Raw genomic sequence first — 17,182 nt, 5'->3', positions numbered from 1 at the left:
GGCATGGGAAACTGTGTTTCTTTTTGTTGCGTCATCTTGTTGTGTCAGCTCTGTGTGTGTGCAGCGCCATTCCTGGGCAGGCTGCACTTTCTTTCGCGCTGGGCAGCTCTCCTTACGGGGCGCACTCCTTGCGCGCGGGGCTCCCCTACGCGGGGGACACCCCTGCGTGGTGCGGCACTCCTTGCGCGCATCAGCACTGCGCATGGGCCAGCTCCACGTGGGTCAAGGAGGCCCGGGGTTTGAACCGCGGACCTCCCGTGTGGTAGACGGACGCCCTAACCACTGGGCCATGTCCGCTTCCCTAGGAACTCTTTTTTTTTGATGGGGGCTACCACTCTTCTTAGGAGAGTTAAACTTTCAAAAATAGAAGGTATGGAGGATGGTTCATTAAAACGAAAACTCTAAAGCCAACCTCGGCTTTCTGTAAATAAAGCCAGCACCTTGCCACATCTCTATGGAAATGGGCATTGGGTCTAGGTGATCTGCAAGTGTTTGCTGATCTAGGCATGGGGCTGCGTGCTGGTAGCACGCCTCCCTGGAGGAGAGAGAACGTGCAAAGCAATATACGTGCCCCAAGGTGTTGGGTGCACCCACGGCGGTGTGGGGTGCACACAAAATGCTGAGAGCCCGCAGGGGGAGGGTCGTCTTCTCAAAAGAGAGAACACAAGATGGTCCTGGGTAATTGCACAGGATGTCTCCTGGCTGAACTGCGGGGGGGTGAGAATTCTGGGCATGAATGAGGGTATGGTCGTTTGTCACGAGTTTCAGGAAGGAAATAACTAGAAAATACCAAGAAGGCGGCCAGAGTGGTGGTAGGTATGGTAGGGAAGGGAAGATGGGGCAGCGGGTAGGGGAGTAGCAGGGCATGAAGAACTTTTCACGCCTAGTTGCGGATGCTGGATTTTATCTTGAGAGCGCTGGGGATCCACAGAAGGCTTTGATCAGGCGGCACCATGGCCAAGCTTGCATTTTAGAAAAATCTCCTTCATAGTTGGTTTTGAGCATGAATGAGAGCAGGAAAGAGACTGAGAGGATAGAATCCAGTCCAGGTGTGAGACCCGTGGCTGACATGAGGATGCCCCTGAGGCCTCCGTCTTCCCTTGGTTTACTCCTCAAGCGGAAATCCATAGGCAGCAAAGAGACCCGGATATTGGGGTTCCAGGAGAAATAGGTAGTCCAGGGCAGAGAGCAAGGAGCGGGGACCAGGCAAGAGGGGTCTGCTGGCTCTGTCTTGGCCTCCAGTTTGCTCTGTGTTCTTGAACAAGTCCTGCCCGTCCCTGGACCCCAGCGTCCCCACCTGAGCATGGTAGGTTGGTTGGTTGGTGGGTTTGGAGTGAGGCTCGGCCAGGGTTGGCAGTGCCGAGGTCACAGGTGCCAGCCCACTTCCTGTTGGTGGTGTGCTTGCCTGGGGAGCTGGCAGTTTGGCATGGCAGACATAGCCAGGTCTTTGGAATCTGGTTTTAACCCAGGACCCCACATTTACTAGTTTGCTGCTGTTGAGTTGTGTGTTTCGTTGCCCTGGACTTTGCTTTCCCATCAGTACAATGGGGAAAATGACATCAATGCCATGACGTGGCGGTGAGGGTTATATGAAATTAGATTTGCAAAGTAGCCAAACTGGATTCAGAGCAGGCACTCCATCCACCCAAGCTCCCGACCTTGCAGGGACAGTGTCAGAGACCCCCTCAAATTATGCCCCTTGGAACCCCTGGGATGGCCCCAGATCAAACTCAGCAGCATGAGGAAACTGCATGGTGGCTTTAGAAAGCAGTATGTTCGGTTAATGTTCCTTGCATGCTTGAGAAAGAGGCTTGAGGGGGACAATCACATGGAAATAAGTGAGCTGCCACTTATGGAGCATTTACAGTGAACCAAGAGCTCCCAGCATCATCTCGGGGCCTCTGCCGCAGGGCGGCTCCCGTCCTGTTCCACTCCAGGTTTAGGTGCCGGGGTCCTCCCCCCAGGAAGCATGGCCGTCTTCTCTCATTTCTGCACCTCGGAGTGCTCTTTGTGACTTGCTGGTTGGGAGGGGGCTTGAAATGTGTGAAAGCATCAGGAAATGGCAAAAAAGGCGATGCCTAGGAAACGGCAGTGCACATTGTTACGGATATTAATTTTCATTTGAATATGGGCTCCTGTGAAATCTTGACTTCTGAATAAGCTCCAGTGATCATAATATGTGATTGTGGAAATATCTGCTGGGCTATTGGCATCAAAAAATTCAATCCCCAAATTGTCTGCTCCTGAACCACAGAGAAGAACTCATGAAAGGGAAGCGGGGTCTTCGAAATTTATTCGGTCTTGCTTCCAGGAAAATTATTAAGAATCTGGATGGTACTGGTGGTTTGCACAAACATGTTGCTTTTTTTTCCTTTTTCTTTTCCTAATTCTGTTTTCTTCTTCCTCCTCCTCCTCCTCCTCCTCCTCTCTCTGTGGCCCCTCCTGAAAAACTAGGTGATGAGGTGGGGCAGGAAGTGGTTTCTTTCAGACCATTTTCCTCCCCTACAGTGACTAGGGAGTTCCCCACAGTTGCAGTTTTCAAATGTTTTTTAGGTCCCCGTTCATGGACCGTAACCATTCACTTTTGCCAGTGTCACACCCCTGACATGAGAGTAATGGAAACAAGTTGCTTCTTACGGGTTACCAGTGAGATGCTGTCTGGTTGCAGTAAATTATGTTTAATAAATAAGATGCCCCCTCCCAAACAGAAACTCAACGTGGAATGATCATTTTAGAAATATCCTTTCATTAAGTCAAGCCCCTAGGATGCAGAGATGAGCCATGCGTGAATTCTGCTGTCAGGAAGTATCTTGTCTACTGGAAAGTCATACATAACCATGATGCAATGAATTTTATGTGTGGTGGTTAGGGCTTAGGTCCTTACAGGAAACACATTCGGTGCAGGGCAAGCCCAGGGTCCTCTAACTTTTTTTGGAGTAAAGAATGGAGGAGGTGGTGGTCATGAGTGGCTTCCCATGGAGATGGCATCTAGAGGAAAGACATTTCAGGTCAAGGAAACTGCATAGCACAAGCATGGCAGTGGGACAGCTCAGCACCCTTTGGGGGGAAGCAAATATGGTGGAGTCACATTGAATGCACATTAAATCACATACATGATCTCAGTAGAACGAAAGAAAATTCTTTCAAGTGCAGGCTCTTTTGTACACCATTGTGCTTGCTGGCTCTGGTGTCCTGAAGAGAATCTGCTGTGGGTTGCAGTCTCTGCGTCTCATGGTGAGAGCTGGGTGCACTTCCTGCCCTTTGGGGGAAATTAAAGGTTATAAAGGGAAATTTTCATTATATGTGATCTTTACCTTCTCGCCCGATCTTATGACCTAATCTCAGAGTTGAATGCATTTCCCAGAGAGTAATGGACGTAAATAAGGTTGGGATGGTCATTTTGGACCAGATGGCAGGGAAAATCTTGAGTGCCCAAATGCCATTTTGAAAATCACTATACCAAAATAATGTTCTACCATGGTTTTTATCTTCCCTGCTAGGAGCTTCCATCAGGTGAGAAAATGACTCCATTGTCTTTGGCCTGTAGGCTTTTTCCTGGTCTTATTGGAACCTGAGCTCTAGGATGAGGAGGCAGAAGGAGGACAGACATAAGGACAGAAGGCGGTACAGCTTGTGGCATGGCCGTGCCGGGCAGGTGGCTGAACCTGCCTCGCTCTCTACCACCTGTTTTTCGAGAGTTCTCTGGTTCCCTGTTTTTACATCAAACATATTCAGCAGCTACAATTGCAAGGGAAACTAAGTGTGCAACTTGGCAGGGCAGTGTAGTTTCAAAAGGAAATAGATGGCATGGGCTTTGAAGCATGGAGACCAAAGTTCAAGCCCTTATCCTGCCACTTCCTCACTGTATAATCTTGAGCAAGTTCCTTACCCTCTCTGAATTTAAGGTTTCTCATTTCTCCTGGGAGTAATGATGCCTACTTGCAGATTTGTCATAAGAATGAAATGAGCTAGCATGTACTTTGCAGAGAATAAAATGTCAGGGACAAACATTCATTATTACGATTCTTAAATAATATTTGTCTTACACATAAGATGGGCTTTCACATGCTTCTACTATTGGATGTACACATTGCATCAAGTTTATTCTTTCTGTCTTTCTTTTCCAACTAGACTGTGAGTTTCTCGAGGGCAGAGAGTGCCATAGTCATCATTACAATTACTTTAGCATTACTCGTGTCTTGCACATGGCAAATATTGGTGGAATGAAAGGGTTAATTTCATATGTGAATATCAGGATATCTCCCAAATTATGAAAATCTGAATGAATTCTTTTTAGCCTACAACTTTGTCATTAGGAAAGAGTCTGGATTCCTGAGAATCAGCTTATTTTAATTCAGATTAATTCAGCAAATAGTTACTGAGTATCTGCTGTATGCTAGGCACACTATCCTTTACCTTCAAAGAGTCTGTGGCCTTGTCAGAGAGCTCAACAGATTCATATGCTACTAAATCCCTCAAAGACAGGCAGACTAAGAAGCAGGGTTGCAGCCCCAGCACAGGCTGCCTATGACTTCTGACTTCCTGACCGGTATGCCTCGGCGTCTCAGGGACAGTCCTTCAGCCAAGGATGTTAAATCTGATGTGAGACGAGCAGTGAGATGACTTCCCCAAGGAAGACATGGCACTCCGAGCAGGACATGCTATCGGCTAGCTTTGGAGTTAGAGGTTCTGCTCTCTCCTGGAGCTCTCTTCTCCTGCCCCTTAGTTGGAACAGTATTGTGGCTGCCGAGTTGGCCTGGGCCCTAAAACCTGCTCGGGAAGAGGAGCTGCTTTTCCTCAGTGGGGCTCCTGATGGCTACTTCCATGCCCTTCCTCGGCCCCTGCTCCCTGGCAGGAGGAAGAGAATTTGACCTTGCTCAGAGGGGCAGCACAGGCAGGAGGAGGAGATATAGGAAGGCAACATTTAGCTCTCTGTAAGAACACCTAATAGCAGAGCTATTCAGAGTGGGAGCAGGTGCCATCCTGGGGAGTGAGATAGGGCAACAGAGACTGGATGGGTACTTGGTGGTGCCTCTTACTGGGACTAGGATAGACCAGAACTGGGCTCCTCCTGCTCGAATGTGCATCCAGATCACTGGGGATCTTGTTAATGGCAGATTCTGATTCGCTAGGTCTAGGGTGGGGCTTGAGAGTCTGCTTTTTTTTTTTTAAAGATGTATTTTATTTATTTATATTTTTAAGATTTTTTTTTTCTCTCCCCTCCCCTCCACCCCCTGTTGTCTGTTTTCTCTGTCTATTCACTGTATGTTCTTCTGCGTCCGCTTGCACCCTCGGTGGCACCAGGAAACTGCGTCTCTTTTTTGTTACGTGTCTCTTTTTTGTTACGTCATCTTGCTGTGTCAGCTCTCCGTTGTGTGCAGCACCGCTCCTGGGCAGGCTGCATTTTTTTTCACGTGGGGCAGCACTCCTTGTGCATGGGACACCCCCATGCGGGGATGCCCCCGTGTGGCAGGGCTCTCCTTGTGCACTGCAGCTTTGCGTGTGGGCCAGCTTACCACACGGATCAGGAGGCCCCGGGTATCGAACCCTGGACCCTCCCATATGGTTGGTGGACACTCTGTCCCTTGAGCCATGTCTGTTTCCCTATTTTATTTATTTCTCTCCCCTTCCCCCCTATTGTCTGCTGTCTGTCCATTTGCTGTGTGTTCTTCTGCCTCTGCTTTCATTCTTGTCAGCGGCACCGGGAAACTGTGTCACTTTTTTTGTTATGTCATCTTACTGCATCAGCTCTCCTTGTGTGCAATGCCACTCCTGGGTGGGCTGCATTTTTTTTGTGCGGGACAGCTCTCCTTGCGGGGTGCGCTCCTTACACATGGAGCACCCCTACGCAGGGGACACCCCCACGTGGCAGGGCATTCCTTGCGCACAGCACCTTTGCGCATGGGCCAACTCACCACATACGTCAGGAGGCCCTGGGTATTGAACCCTGGCCCCTCCATATGGTAGGCGGACGCTCTATCAGTTGAGCCACAACCACTTCCTGAGTCTGCATTTCTGACAAGCTCCCAGGTGATGTTGATGCCACTGGTCTGGGGACCACACATGAGGAGCAAGGGGCAAGGGGACCTAAGGGTAATCGGGATCCTGTGAAATGAACAATGCTGCCATTTTTTTAATACTCACTGCCAGGCCTGTTTAGTTTGTTTAATGGTATTTAAGAGATAAGTTTGGAAGTGCTCTTGGGTGTGTTACAGCAGAGATGGGAAGCAGAGAGACCAGTTAAAAGCTATTAAAACAATCTAGGTAACAGATACTGACGATCTGGGCGAGAGGCAGTGGACATTGAGGAGAGGAGATAGATGCAAGGAACATTATAGAGATAATAACCAGAATTCTTACAACGGATTAAGTACAGTGGGCTGGGGAGTGAGTGGTTAGAGGTGAAGGTGAGCATTCTTGTCCATGGGATTGGAAGGATTGTGATAGCATTAAAAGAGAAACTCAAGAGAAGAGGCTGGTTTAAAGAGGAAACTAACGAGTGGGACAGAGATGAGAATTGCTAATATTTATAAAGTGCTCTCTATATGCTAGACACTGTTCTAAATACTTGCCATGCAGCAGATCCTCTCATTCTCACAACCACCCATGAGGCGGGTTCCCTTATTAGCCCTGCTTTGCAAATGTGAAAACAGACCCAAAGTTCCCCAGTCCTAAGTGGTGGAGCTGGGATTTGGAGTGAAGGAGTCCCATTCCACAGTGTCTGATGTGGTGGGTTTGGGTGGTCTCCATGACATCCAGGCTGCCTCAGGGAGCAAAGACATAGAAATCCATTTGGACATGTCTGGGAAAGGTGAGAGAGATGTGTCCTACAACCAAAGAAAGATTTAGGTCCTTGGATGGAGAGAGAAACCCAATGTACAGTTGCCAATTCTGGAGACATCAATGTTGAGGTAAGGCTTGACTCCATTTGAGAAAAGGAGATAACTGCCAAGGGAGGGAAGAGAGGACATGGAAGGCAGAACACTGGGGAATATCCAAATGATGGCCCTGGAATGTCTAGACTATGTATACCATGGACTGCAAACGGGAGAAAGCTGTCTTCTGGGTGGCAGGGAACAGGCTCCCATTGGGACAGAATCTGCATGGTGAGTACTGTCTGAGAACTTTAAGAAGGACGTGGGGTGTCCTGGCACCAGATGCTACTAGAAAGTGCAGTGGTATCCCTGGGCCAGTCCAGGGAAGGTCCCACTGAGTGAGGTATTGGAAACAGACGGTGGCGACGTTTGAGAGAGCAGCTTCCTAGAATTAAAACCAGACTCTTAGGGAAGCGACTGTAGCTCAATCAGCTGGGCTCCTGTCTACCGTATGGGAGGCTCTGGGTTCGCGTCCCAGGGTCTCCTTGTGAAGGCAAAGCTGGCCCATGCGCCACGGAGAGCTGGTACAACAAGATGACCCAACAAAAGGGAGACAAGCAGATACAAAAAGAATGCACAGCAAATGGATGCCGAGAAGAGACAGCAAAAGAAAAGGAGCAAGCCGCAAGAAGGGAAGTAAATAAATAAATAAATCTTTTTAAAAAAAGAAGCCAGACTGCAGCTTGTCCAAGGCTGTCGGAGTTGAGCGTGTGGAGCCAGGAAGGCTAGAGAACTCTTTCCAGGAATTTGGCATCGAAGGGAAGAGATGGAAGAGGAACAGAACCAAGGGAAATAGGGTCAAAGAGGAGCTTTTTATTTTTAAGTTTCTGATGGAGGGAGAGAGACGTGAACAGTGAACGGACAGGAGAAAAGCTGCTCTGAGAAAATGTCAGACTGACGAAGCAACAGAGAGCTTCAGGTGAAGCCTAGAAAGTCAGAGGGAGCCCACGTGGGGAGGGCTTTCTCCAGAGCAAGAGGGGAGAAGGCAGGGTGAGAACAGAGAGATTTCGAAATGGAGAAGAGGGAGGTCGAGGCCACACCAGCCTCCTCAAGTTCATTCTCCTTGTGTGCATGAGCGGGCAGGCGGCGCAGAGGGCCTCCAGCGGGCTGCTGGTCGAGCGGAAACGAACACCGGATCTGGGCTCGCCCCCAAGGACTTCTGGGACCCCACCAAGACAGGAAGCAGGCCCAGTTTTGAAATACTTAACTTTCTCCCCATCCAACTAAAGGCCGTTTTTGAAAGGTAGGGTGCCAACGTCCTGTTCCGTTGAATTCCTTGAGGTTTCATGGCTCATTTTAGGGTTTGTATAGTTGTTTTTACTGTGTTAACTTCTTAATGACTCCCAACCTGTATTTATTCCCAGCATTCTGTACATCTAGTATTTAATTCTTTTTCACAAGTCTCGAGCCTCCATTCGTGTGTGCGTTTATTCATTTGGCAAATATTTGTGAGGTGTCTGCTGTGGGCTGGGCTTGGTGACAGTGGCAAGCAGATACAGGCTGCGCCCCCAAGGGCATGGAGGAGGGCAAGGGTCACGTAAATACATGAATTTAAACAGTGTTTACCCTTCAAAAGGAAAGACTGGAGTGCCACAGAAGAATGTGATCTAGACAGGGATAGAGAGGGAAGCTTCCTTGGTGAAATGGTATCGGAAAGACAAGGAGATCGTAAGTAGGTAAATGGATAAAATACAGGTGTGCGTACTCTATTTCCCTCCATGGTCTGTCGGTCCCTCATTCTCGCTCTCTTTCCCCCCTCCCTCCCTGCTTCTCTCTCTCAGCAGAGATGTCCAGGACATGGGTAACTAAAATACACGGGAATCTAGGTATTGACACCATGTACAGGTTAGGCGTGGGCTCTCTCTTCTGTTCACTGCTCTGACCCCCACGGGCTGTAACTGTGGCTTAGCACAGAATGGGTGCTCGGTGAACATGTGTCCGAAGAGTTAACTAGTGAATGAATGGATTAGGTACACGGAAAGCAGGAGGGAATTATCGAGAGGCTGCGTTCATCTCGGGATAAGGCGGACCTTCCTCACCATTTGAGGTGTTCAGAGACGGCAGGCAGCCTGGTCTAAGGGAAACAGCCCTGGATGGGGGGACAGAAATTAGCCGGTTGTTGGTTTTGACCTTGGACAAGTCATATAACGTTCTGAATGTTAGCCTTCATATCTATTAAGTAAAAATAACCTTTGTCCTGCCTAGTTGACAGGGTTGTTGTGAGAGTGAGATAAAACAATCAAAGTAAAAGAGTGTAATATAAAGTGCTATTAAATAAATTTTTATTAGTGGTAGGAAATAGTGAACTCACAGTACGCCTGGGAGGGGCAGTCTCATGGTGCCTTAGAGTGGAGGTTCTTGACTTAGGTGGGAGTTTGAACTAAAGGACTCACGCCCCTTCCAATTCATACATACTGTGATTATGACCCCATCATTACTTAGTCATTTCTGAGTTAGATTTTACAGTTTTGAATACAGAGTGCCTGAGCGTTAGGTAAAATGTATGTAGCTCAAAATACAACAAACACTGAGAAATGTGTTTTGTTTGATAGTGGGCAAAGATTTGAAGCTCCCAGCTTCCATCTATAATTCTGTAGGAAGGGGGAATATCCAAATATATGATTTGCCCCAGAATTTAGGACAATGTCAGCTCTGCAGCTGTTTTCACCAAGCTACAAGAAGAAATGGGGTGGGGGGTGTCCTTTAAATGAAAATGTCAGTGATTGAGGTTTGAAGGAATTTCAAATTATTAGGAAGGTTCCAGACACTTCGGGACTGACTCCCTAGTGATCTGAAAATCTTGCTAGGTGCTGGCAGTCACTTGCATGGAGATTGAATTTCATCCTAGCCCTTTTGAAAAAGTAAAGAAGCCACAAATCCAGGAGCTGTTCCGAACAACAAAGAACGGCTGAGGTGCCTTTGGCTTCTAACAGGAGAGTCTCTGAATTCCTCGAGGAATTCCAGGCCTCGGGTTGATCCAGCTGGCAGGAGGTATCGACCTCCACTTGAATTCACTGAATAAATAATGGTTGCCATAGTTATTGAGCAGTCACAACGGGTTGGAGAGCAGGGAAAACTCCACGGCACCTTCTGTGAGTTTGGCCATGAGAAAGTCTGGTGACAGTGTTCCAAAGTCAGCCCCTCCCGAAATCCAGCCAACACATGCTCGCTTTCTTTATCCTAATAATAAAAAGTGGGGACTTGACTATTATGCAAGACAGGAGACACTGAAAGGAAGGGCAAGCTCAAGTGAACGGATTGGCATTGTACTGGGGGGAAAGCGCCACTCCCCGGGTTATGAACCTAATTAGGTTTTATCTTGGTATTAGCAGAATTTTGTGTTGTGTTATAGCTACATTGTACCTTCCACCCTAAAAGCACCAGAGGGCTTCACAAAGGACCTAGCCCCAGCTGCTTCGGTTTTAGCAATGTTTACTGTACAGACTAACCTGGAAATTTTTAAAGAAAGATGAAATGTGATCCAACAACCCCATAAATATATTTTTTTCATTTTCTGTTTCCTTTCATCCTTTTCTATATGCAGAAGGAATTTTTTTCTCCTAGATGTCACTGCAGCTGAGATACAATTTAATGTTCTACCCTTTATTTAATGAGTATTTTTCCGTGTTGCTTCATAGCCCTTTGTGTTTGTCCTTTTTTGCTGTCTACAGGACCTTCCATGGTACAGATGTACCACTATTTACTTAACACTTCCCCTATCCTCAGACCTTTGTTTCCAGTTTTTTGTTATTGTGATAGATATATTGTATGAAATGTGTTTGTGCAAACAGTATCATTCCTCTCCTGAGATTAGCTCAGTGATAGGTTGGCTCGAAGGGAAGGCAATACAGAACTTTAGAAGTAAAGGACAGAGAGAGAAAGACACAAGAGAGGAGATAAAGATGGGACTGGGGGACTCACAGCTTCAGGAACTGAGAGCCTCCACCCTAATTTCCACCTTGTATTTATTGGAAACTACCAAGCAGCTGTTTGCTATCAGAACTGGAACATCATCTACAATAACAGGGAACTGCAACATTTACAATAGAACAGGTATAACATTTACAATAAGGAACAGGTCACACAAAGTTCAAATAACCTTTTCCCACATTCTTCTTCTGAATTTTTTCCTTCGGATAAATCCCCGAGAGTGGGGTTACTTGGCCAGAGGTAATGAACATTTGAAGCTCTTGCTACAAACTTCGGGATGAGCACTACTGCGAGCAGGATGTCTCTTAAAGTTCATTCTGGGGTGCTTCATCTGAGACGGAAAGCTGGGGACCGTGGTTTCAGTAAGATAAGTCACAAGGCGGGCTGTGTCCAGGCTGCTTAGCTAAGAGTTTCCCAGGGCAGAAAAATCGTGCAAAGTTGGGGAACTAGGGGGCCTCACTGCCTTTTGCATGCCCCTGCAGCTCCAACCCCTGCCCTGTGTCAGGCATGGTCTCCAGGACTGGCTGTTCAGAACCCCTTCCTGTGATATCATCTTAGTTGAGCCCATAACAACCCAGAGAGGTGGGTTTTATGATATTTCTTATTTTAACTTATTGATCAATATGTAAGAGACACAGAAAGCACTCGAAAAAGAAGACAAGCTCTTGTGTGTCAACCCCTCTGCAATTCCCCATTTTCCTATGAGGACACTGAGCTTAGAGAGGTTACATCACACAGTGAGTAGGTGGCAGAACCAGAACTTGGGTCTGGCTGACTCCAAGGGTAGTGTCATTTTTTTCTGTATTAATGCTGCGTTGAGATGAGACGCCCATCAAGATGCTACTGGCAGTTTTTATTGTTATGCCTTAATATAATACACCAGAGCTGGAAGGGACCTTAGAGGTCATTAAAGCCAAGCACTTCCCCTCGCAGATGAGCTCTCGAGTGGGAGGAGCTCGCCCATACCACACACAAGGATCTGAGCTGGAAAAAAAATGACATTTCCTCGTTCTCAGGCCTCTTTCCATTTGGGGCAAGAAAAGAGAAAACCATCTGGGGTAGTCACTTCATTTTTCAGATTGGCTTTCACTGGAAGGAAATAAGTTTTCTAATAAAAATATCTCCAACTAACAAAATAAAATATAGGGATAATTAGAAACTGACACTTGATTCCCCACTGGATGGATGTCTTGCATTTCTTAAGAATTATTATTTTATATGTAATGAAACTGGGAGATGACCATTTTGTCTCAGGTAAGTGGGACCAGGCTCTTACCTTGGAAAGGAGGCTCCGATACCTAAATGCTGAGGGAGGGCAAAGGGGTTCGTGCTGGCTGCCCGGGCTCCTTCCTCATTCTAGGGAAGTGCACCCGTGCTGGGGAGCCAGGTGCCAGGCTCTGCCTCAGAACATCCTGGGTTCAGGCTCCAGCTCTGCCCCCGAGCAGCTGTGTGGCTTGGGGAACTTCGCTTAACCTGATGTAAAGAGACCATAACAATCTAAGCCCCCTCTCAATTTAGAGGTGGAGTGGGCATCGCCCTCTGGATGGAGGAAGAAAATATGGATTAGAGTGGACTTTCTGGTATTCTACTATAGAATTATTGTGACTCTAGCAATGGAAGAAATTGTATCATTGATGTGGAGACAGTGGCTACGGGAGTTGCTGAAGACAGGGAGAGGGAAGAAGAGGTGTGATGTGGGGGCGTTTTCGGGACTTGGAGTTGTCCTGAATGATAATGCAGGGACAGAGGCAAGACATTATATATCCTGCCATAACCCACTGAATGGACTGGGATAGAGTGTAAACTGCAACATAAACTATAATCCATGCTGTGCAGCAGTGCTCCAAAATGTACTCATCAAATGCAATGAATGTACCAGAATAATGAAAGAAGTTTTCGGTGTGGGAGAGGGGGGTGTAGGGAGTGGGGCATACAGAAACCTCTTATTTTTTAATGTAACCTTTTGTGTGATTTATGTATCTTTTTAAAAAATAGATAACATTAGATAATAATAATTTTATTATTTGAAGGAAAAAAAAAGAGACCATAACACTTCACCTGGGGATCACTTTATTTATAGTTTTGTGAAGCATAAAATCCTGGCATTCCGGCCTCGGAGCAGGGTAGAGTGCAGGTGCCACCTCCTTCCGGCCCTCCTCCCTTTCTCGCAAAGCCACCTTCTCCCCAGCAGGAGGGCATGTGTATTTTCTAGAGTGCCAGTTGCAGGTCGATAGGCGTTTCAAGGGAGAAAAGAAAAAAAAAAAAAGGGAAAGGAAAGCTGAATTCCTCTCGCTGCTGGTTAGCATGACAACACAGGAATGCACCTGTCACGTCACGCGGGACAGCCCTCGTGTCAGCGGAGGAAACTCCCAGCCACTGCAGCGAGTCTGTGTGTGGGATACTGTGTGCCTCCCCTGCACAGAGACCTGGAACCAGGTCCGAGTCTTACCTTCATCCCACGAGGAAACTGGGCCTCAGAAGTTAAGAGACGGGGGGTGGTTATAGCACAGTGGCTGAGCGCCTGCTTCCCATGTATGAGGTCCTGGTACAATCGCCGGTATCTCCTAAAAAAAGAAGTTAAGAGACTTACCCAAGGTCACACACCTTGTAGGTGGCAGGACTGGGATTCAAACCCGAGAGTTGCCTAGTGCAGACGGGCCTGCCCTACCTTACGGAAGGAGGGCACTTGGGTCCTTAAATGCCATCCCAGATGGCGGAACAGAACACAGACCTCAATTAGGGACCCACAGTCTCTTAAGATGTAACTGTCTTATAAACTTGACCTTGTCCCTCCCTCTGCAGAACGGCATGGGTTAAAAGAACCAAAGAGAGTGGAGGAGCTATGCAACAAGATTACAAGCAGCTTGAAAGACCACCAGAGTAAGGGACAGGCTCTGGAGCCCACCGAGTCCAAGGTGCTGGGTGCCCTGGGGGAGCTGCGGAAAATCTGCACCCTGGGCCTCCAGCGCATCTTCTACCTGAAGCTGGAAGACTTGGTCTCCCCGCCTTCCGTCATCGACAAGCTCTTCCTGGACACCCTGCCTTTCTGAGCGGGAGCGGCCGGCACAGGCACCGCCTCACCTGCTTGCACCTGCTAGCACCTGCTTGCACCTGCGAACACCTGCGTGCACCTGCGAGCACCTGCTTGCACCTGCTTGCACCTGCTTGCACCTGCTTGCCAGGCAGCAACGGGATGGGTCTGGACACCTCCCATTTCCTGGCCTTCCTTATGAGAAAAAGCAGCTCCTGGAGAAAACAAAGACCTTTTTTTTTCTTTCTGGCACTTTTCCTTACAACCTGAAGCCAGAAAACTTGCAGAGTATTGTGTTGGGGTTGTGTTTTATATTTAGGCTTTGGGAGGGGGGGTGGGCAGGTTGGGGGTATAGTTCATGAGAGTTTTTCTAAGAAATTGCTAACAAAGCACTTTTGGACGATGCTATCCCAGCAGGAAAAAAAAAAAAGAATAATATAACTGTTTTAAAGCTCTTTCTGGGGAATACGATTACGGTTGCTTTGTATTTAAAAAGAACGGCCGAAGGCTGTTTGCCAGGGTAGATGTGTTTAAGACCGATTCCTTTCGAATACACTTCCTGTATCAAGGGTTTGTATGTGGGGCAAACAAGGCAGAAATTCCCTGTTCTTAATTTCTTTCTTCCTATATTTTATTTTAACAAATGGTGAAAGATGGAGGTAAACCTATAAATCAGACATAGCAAAATGAGAATGGCTGTCCGCTTCCATATACAAGTGCAATTTTGAAAGTGCTGTCTTACTCAGTCTTGTGTATTAACTCTCCTGTACTTTACATGGAAATAAAAAGGAGGCAGTCAGCTTAGCAAGTGACACGTCCTAATATTCCTAGCAGAGCCTTTGTCCACCTGCCCTGTAGAAACCCTTCTGAGGTAGGGTCCATCTAAGACTTTTGGGCCATTCTTGATGGAACCAGATCCCTACCCTGACTATTCAGCTATCCTGAAGGGGGCTCGCATTAGAAAACGGATTGCATACACCCGTTTGGTAGCGTTCCATCAACCCTGCCAGAGTTCCTTAAATTGCTTTAGTTGTAGGGACTGACACGTTCATTCAGAAGCCGCAGGAATATTTGTTGAGTCGGGCAAGTATTTGATCCCTAGCGGAGGACAGACATACAAATCACAGGAACTGGATCATACAGGGTAAGCATCAGGGATAGTGAGGTTTATCTCTCTATATTAAGTTTTTGTTATCAGTTAACGAAACATTTTTGGAGAGCAAACAAGTCTTATTGAAAAAAATAGTATGAATGTGAGCACTAGAAGGCTTAGTGGGCTACGTTTCAACATTCCGTGTTCGTACTCCCTTTTCTATGTTTATACTGTTAATGCCATATTATTATGAGATAATTTGTTGCATAGTGTCCTTATTTGTATAAACATTTGTATGCACGTTCTATTGTAATAGCTTTGCCTGTATTTATTGCCAGAACACCAGCTCCTGAAAGCTGAGTTACAGAGTACTTCAATGAGGTGTTCACAGTGACTCGGATATACCACTTAGAAAAATAAACAGATATATCTATAAATATAGCAGGTTACATATATATATTTATAATGTGTCTTTTTATTAACCATTTGTACAATAAATGTCACTTCCCATGCCGTTATTTTATGGTTCATTTGCAGTGACTTTTAAGGCAGTACTGTTTAGCACTTTGATATTAAAATTTTGCTTATGTTTTGCTAAATTCAAATAATGTTTGAAGATTTTTAGGTCTAAAAGTCTTTATATTATATACTCTGTATCAAGTCAAAATATCTCTGGTCATTTTGCTAAGAAACAAACTTTGAATGTCAAACTGATGTTACAGTAGTTTTTGTTAGCTTTAAATCACTTCTGCTTTAGTCTTTTTAAAGGAAAAGATAACAAAACTATGCTGTTTATATTGTCATTAAATTATACAATCAAACAAATGCCAAATGAATTGCCTAATTGCTGCCAAGGATGACCCAGATAGCAAATCATATATGTTTTTTTAAAGAGTCATTCTGATATTTGATCATGTATTATGTTTGTGTGAGCTTTGAAGAAAGATTATTATTTTTATATCAAGATGATAGGGTCTTGGAATGTTAGACTTGGAAGGGGCTTGACTGACCAACTAGTCCAGCTCCCTCAAGTTCATAGAGGAGAAAGCTGGGGCCCAACAGAGGGTAAAACTAGTGAAGACGCAATCAAGACCAGGCCCTAATTCCCCTTTCTAGTCCTTCTACTCAACTTACTGCATCTGTAGGAAAGCAGGCTTCTAAACATAACTGCTAATATTTGCATTATACCTGAAGATAACCAGGAGCAAAGTAGTACTTTTTGCATTAATTTTCAAGCTTCTAGGCAAACATAAAAAAACATTATTAAATATCAGGAAAGCTAACCTTTCATACCAGGTAGCTTCAGACCAAATTCAAATTGAATTTGAATAAACTAGAAATATTGTGCATATGTAACCCTCCCGTGCACCTTTAGTATTTGGAAAGTTAATCCTTGTTTTTGTCCTGTCTGTGAAAGAAAAACAAAACAGAGCCCTAGAGAAATGCTGTTCCTTAGCATTTTGACACTCATCAGATTTAAGGAAAACACCTTTTTTAGCTGCCAGAGCTACTGGTTAGAAGGAATGAAGGAGATTTTTTAGTTATAGGTCCAGACACTAGTGCTGAAAATTAACATTAGAGCCAGTGTGTTTCTGTCTTCCATAGTTGCAACAGCCAGGAGAGCCTCCCAAGTCATCTGTCAATTCAACTCTCTTTTGTCTTAATGTTGACACACAAGTTCATACAGAATGGATGACCACACACGCTCCGTAGAGGATGAGCATAAAAGCAGGTGATTCTTCCCCTCGGTGGGAGAGTTCTCAGTGTGAAATGCCTTCTGCGGGCGGCGATCAGGAACCCACCAGCTGTTAATGGAGAGTGCCTTGCTTTGATTTCAGACAGCAGAGGTTTCCAAAGTTTGTCTGCTCCTCTAACAGCATTGCTCTTTAGTGTATGTTAACCTGTGGTTTGAAGGAAATGCTCTTGTACATTAACAATGTAAAGTTAAACGATTAAATTAAATCACATTTTATCAATGGCTACTGGTGTGTTGAATAAGCATGCTTCACTTTAACAGTTTTTGCTAAATCATTTATGAGATAGGAATCACTGTGAACTATTAAACACATCCCCAACTGGATTTTTTCAAATGGCTGTGTGTGCTGAAAAATTAATAGGCATTCTGGATTGGAAAGATATTAAACTTCACTGATGGGGAAGAAGGACTGTCTAAATTCAATAACCACTTATTGAGTACTCGCCCTGGGCAAAGCACAGCTGGATGCTTTAAGGAGATACCAACATGCAGAGTGT

General features: G+C 45.9%; 1 protein-coding gene across 2 annotated transcripts in view; it reads left to right on the top strand.

The window, feature by feature from the left end:
• Positions 1-16,909, top strand: part of NR4A3 (nuclear receptor subfamily 4 group A member 3) — a 44,533-nt gene extending 27,624 nt beyond the window's left edge. For both annotated transcript variants that reach the window (XM_058302616.2, XM_004457489.5), the window contains one exon: positions 13,608-16,909. In XM_058302616.2, the coding sequence (XP_058158599.1) occupies positions 13,608-13,855 (248 nt within the window). In that variant the 3' untranslated portion in view covers positions 13,856-16,909. The remainder of the gene's footprint in view (positions 1-13,607) is intronic.
• Positions 16,910-17,182: the final 273 nt, after the last annotated feature.

Source organism: Dasypus novemcinctus, chromosome 8, assembly GCF_030445035.2.
Source record: "Dasypus novemcinctus isolate mDasNov1 chromosome 8, mDasNov1.1.hap2, whole genome shotgun sequence".
In the NCBI taxonomy this organism is placed as follows: Eukaryota; Metazoa; Chordata; class Mammalia; order Cingulata; family Dasypodidae; genus Dasypus; species Dasypus novemcinctus.
The sequence above is the reverse complement of the archived record's forward strand: the minus strand, read 5'-3'. Positions and strand labels throughout refer to the sequence as shown.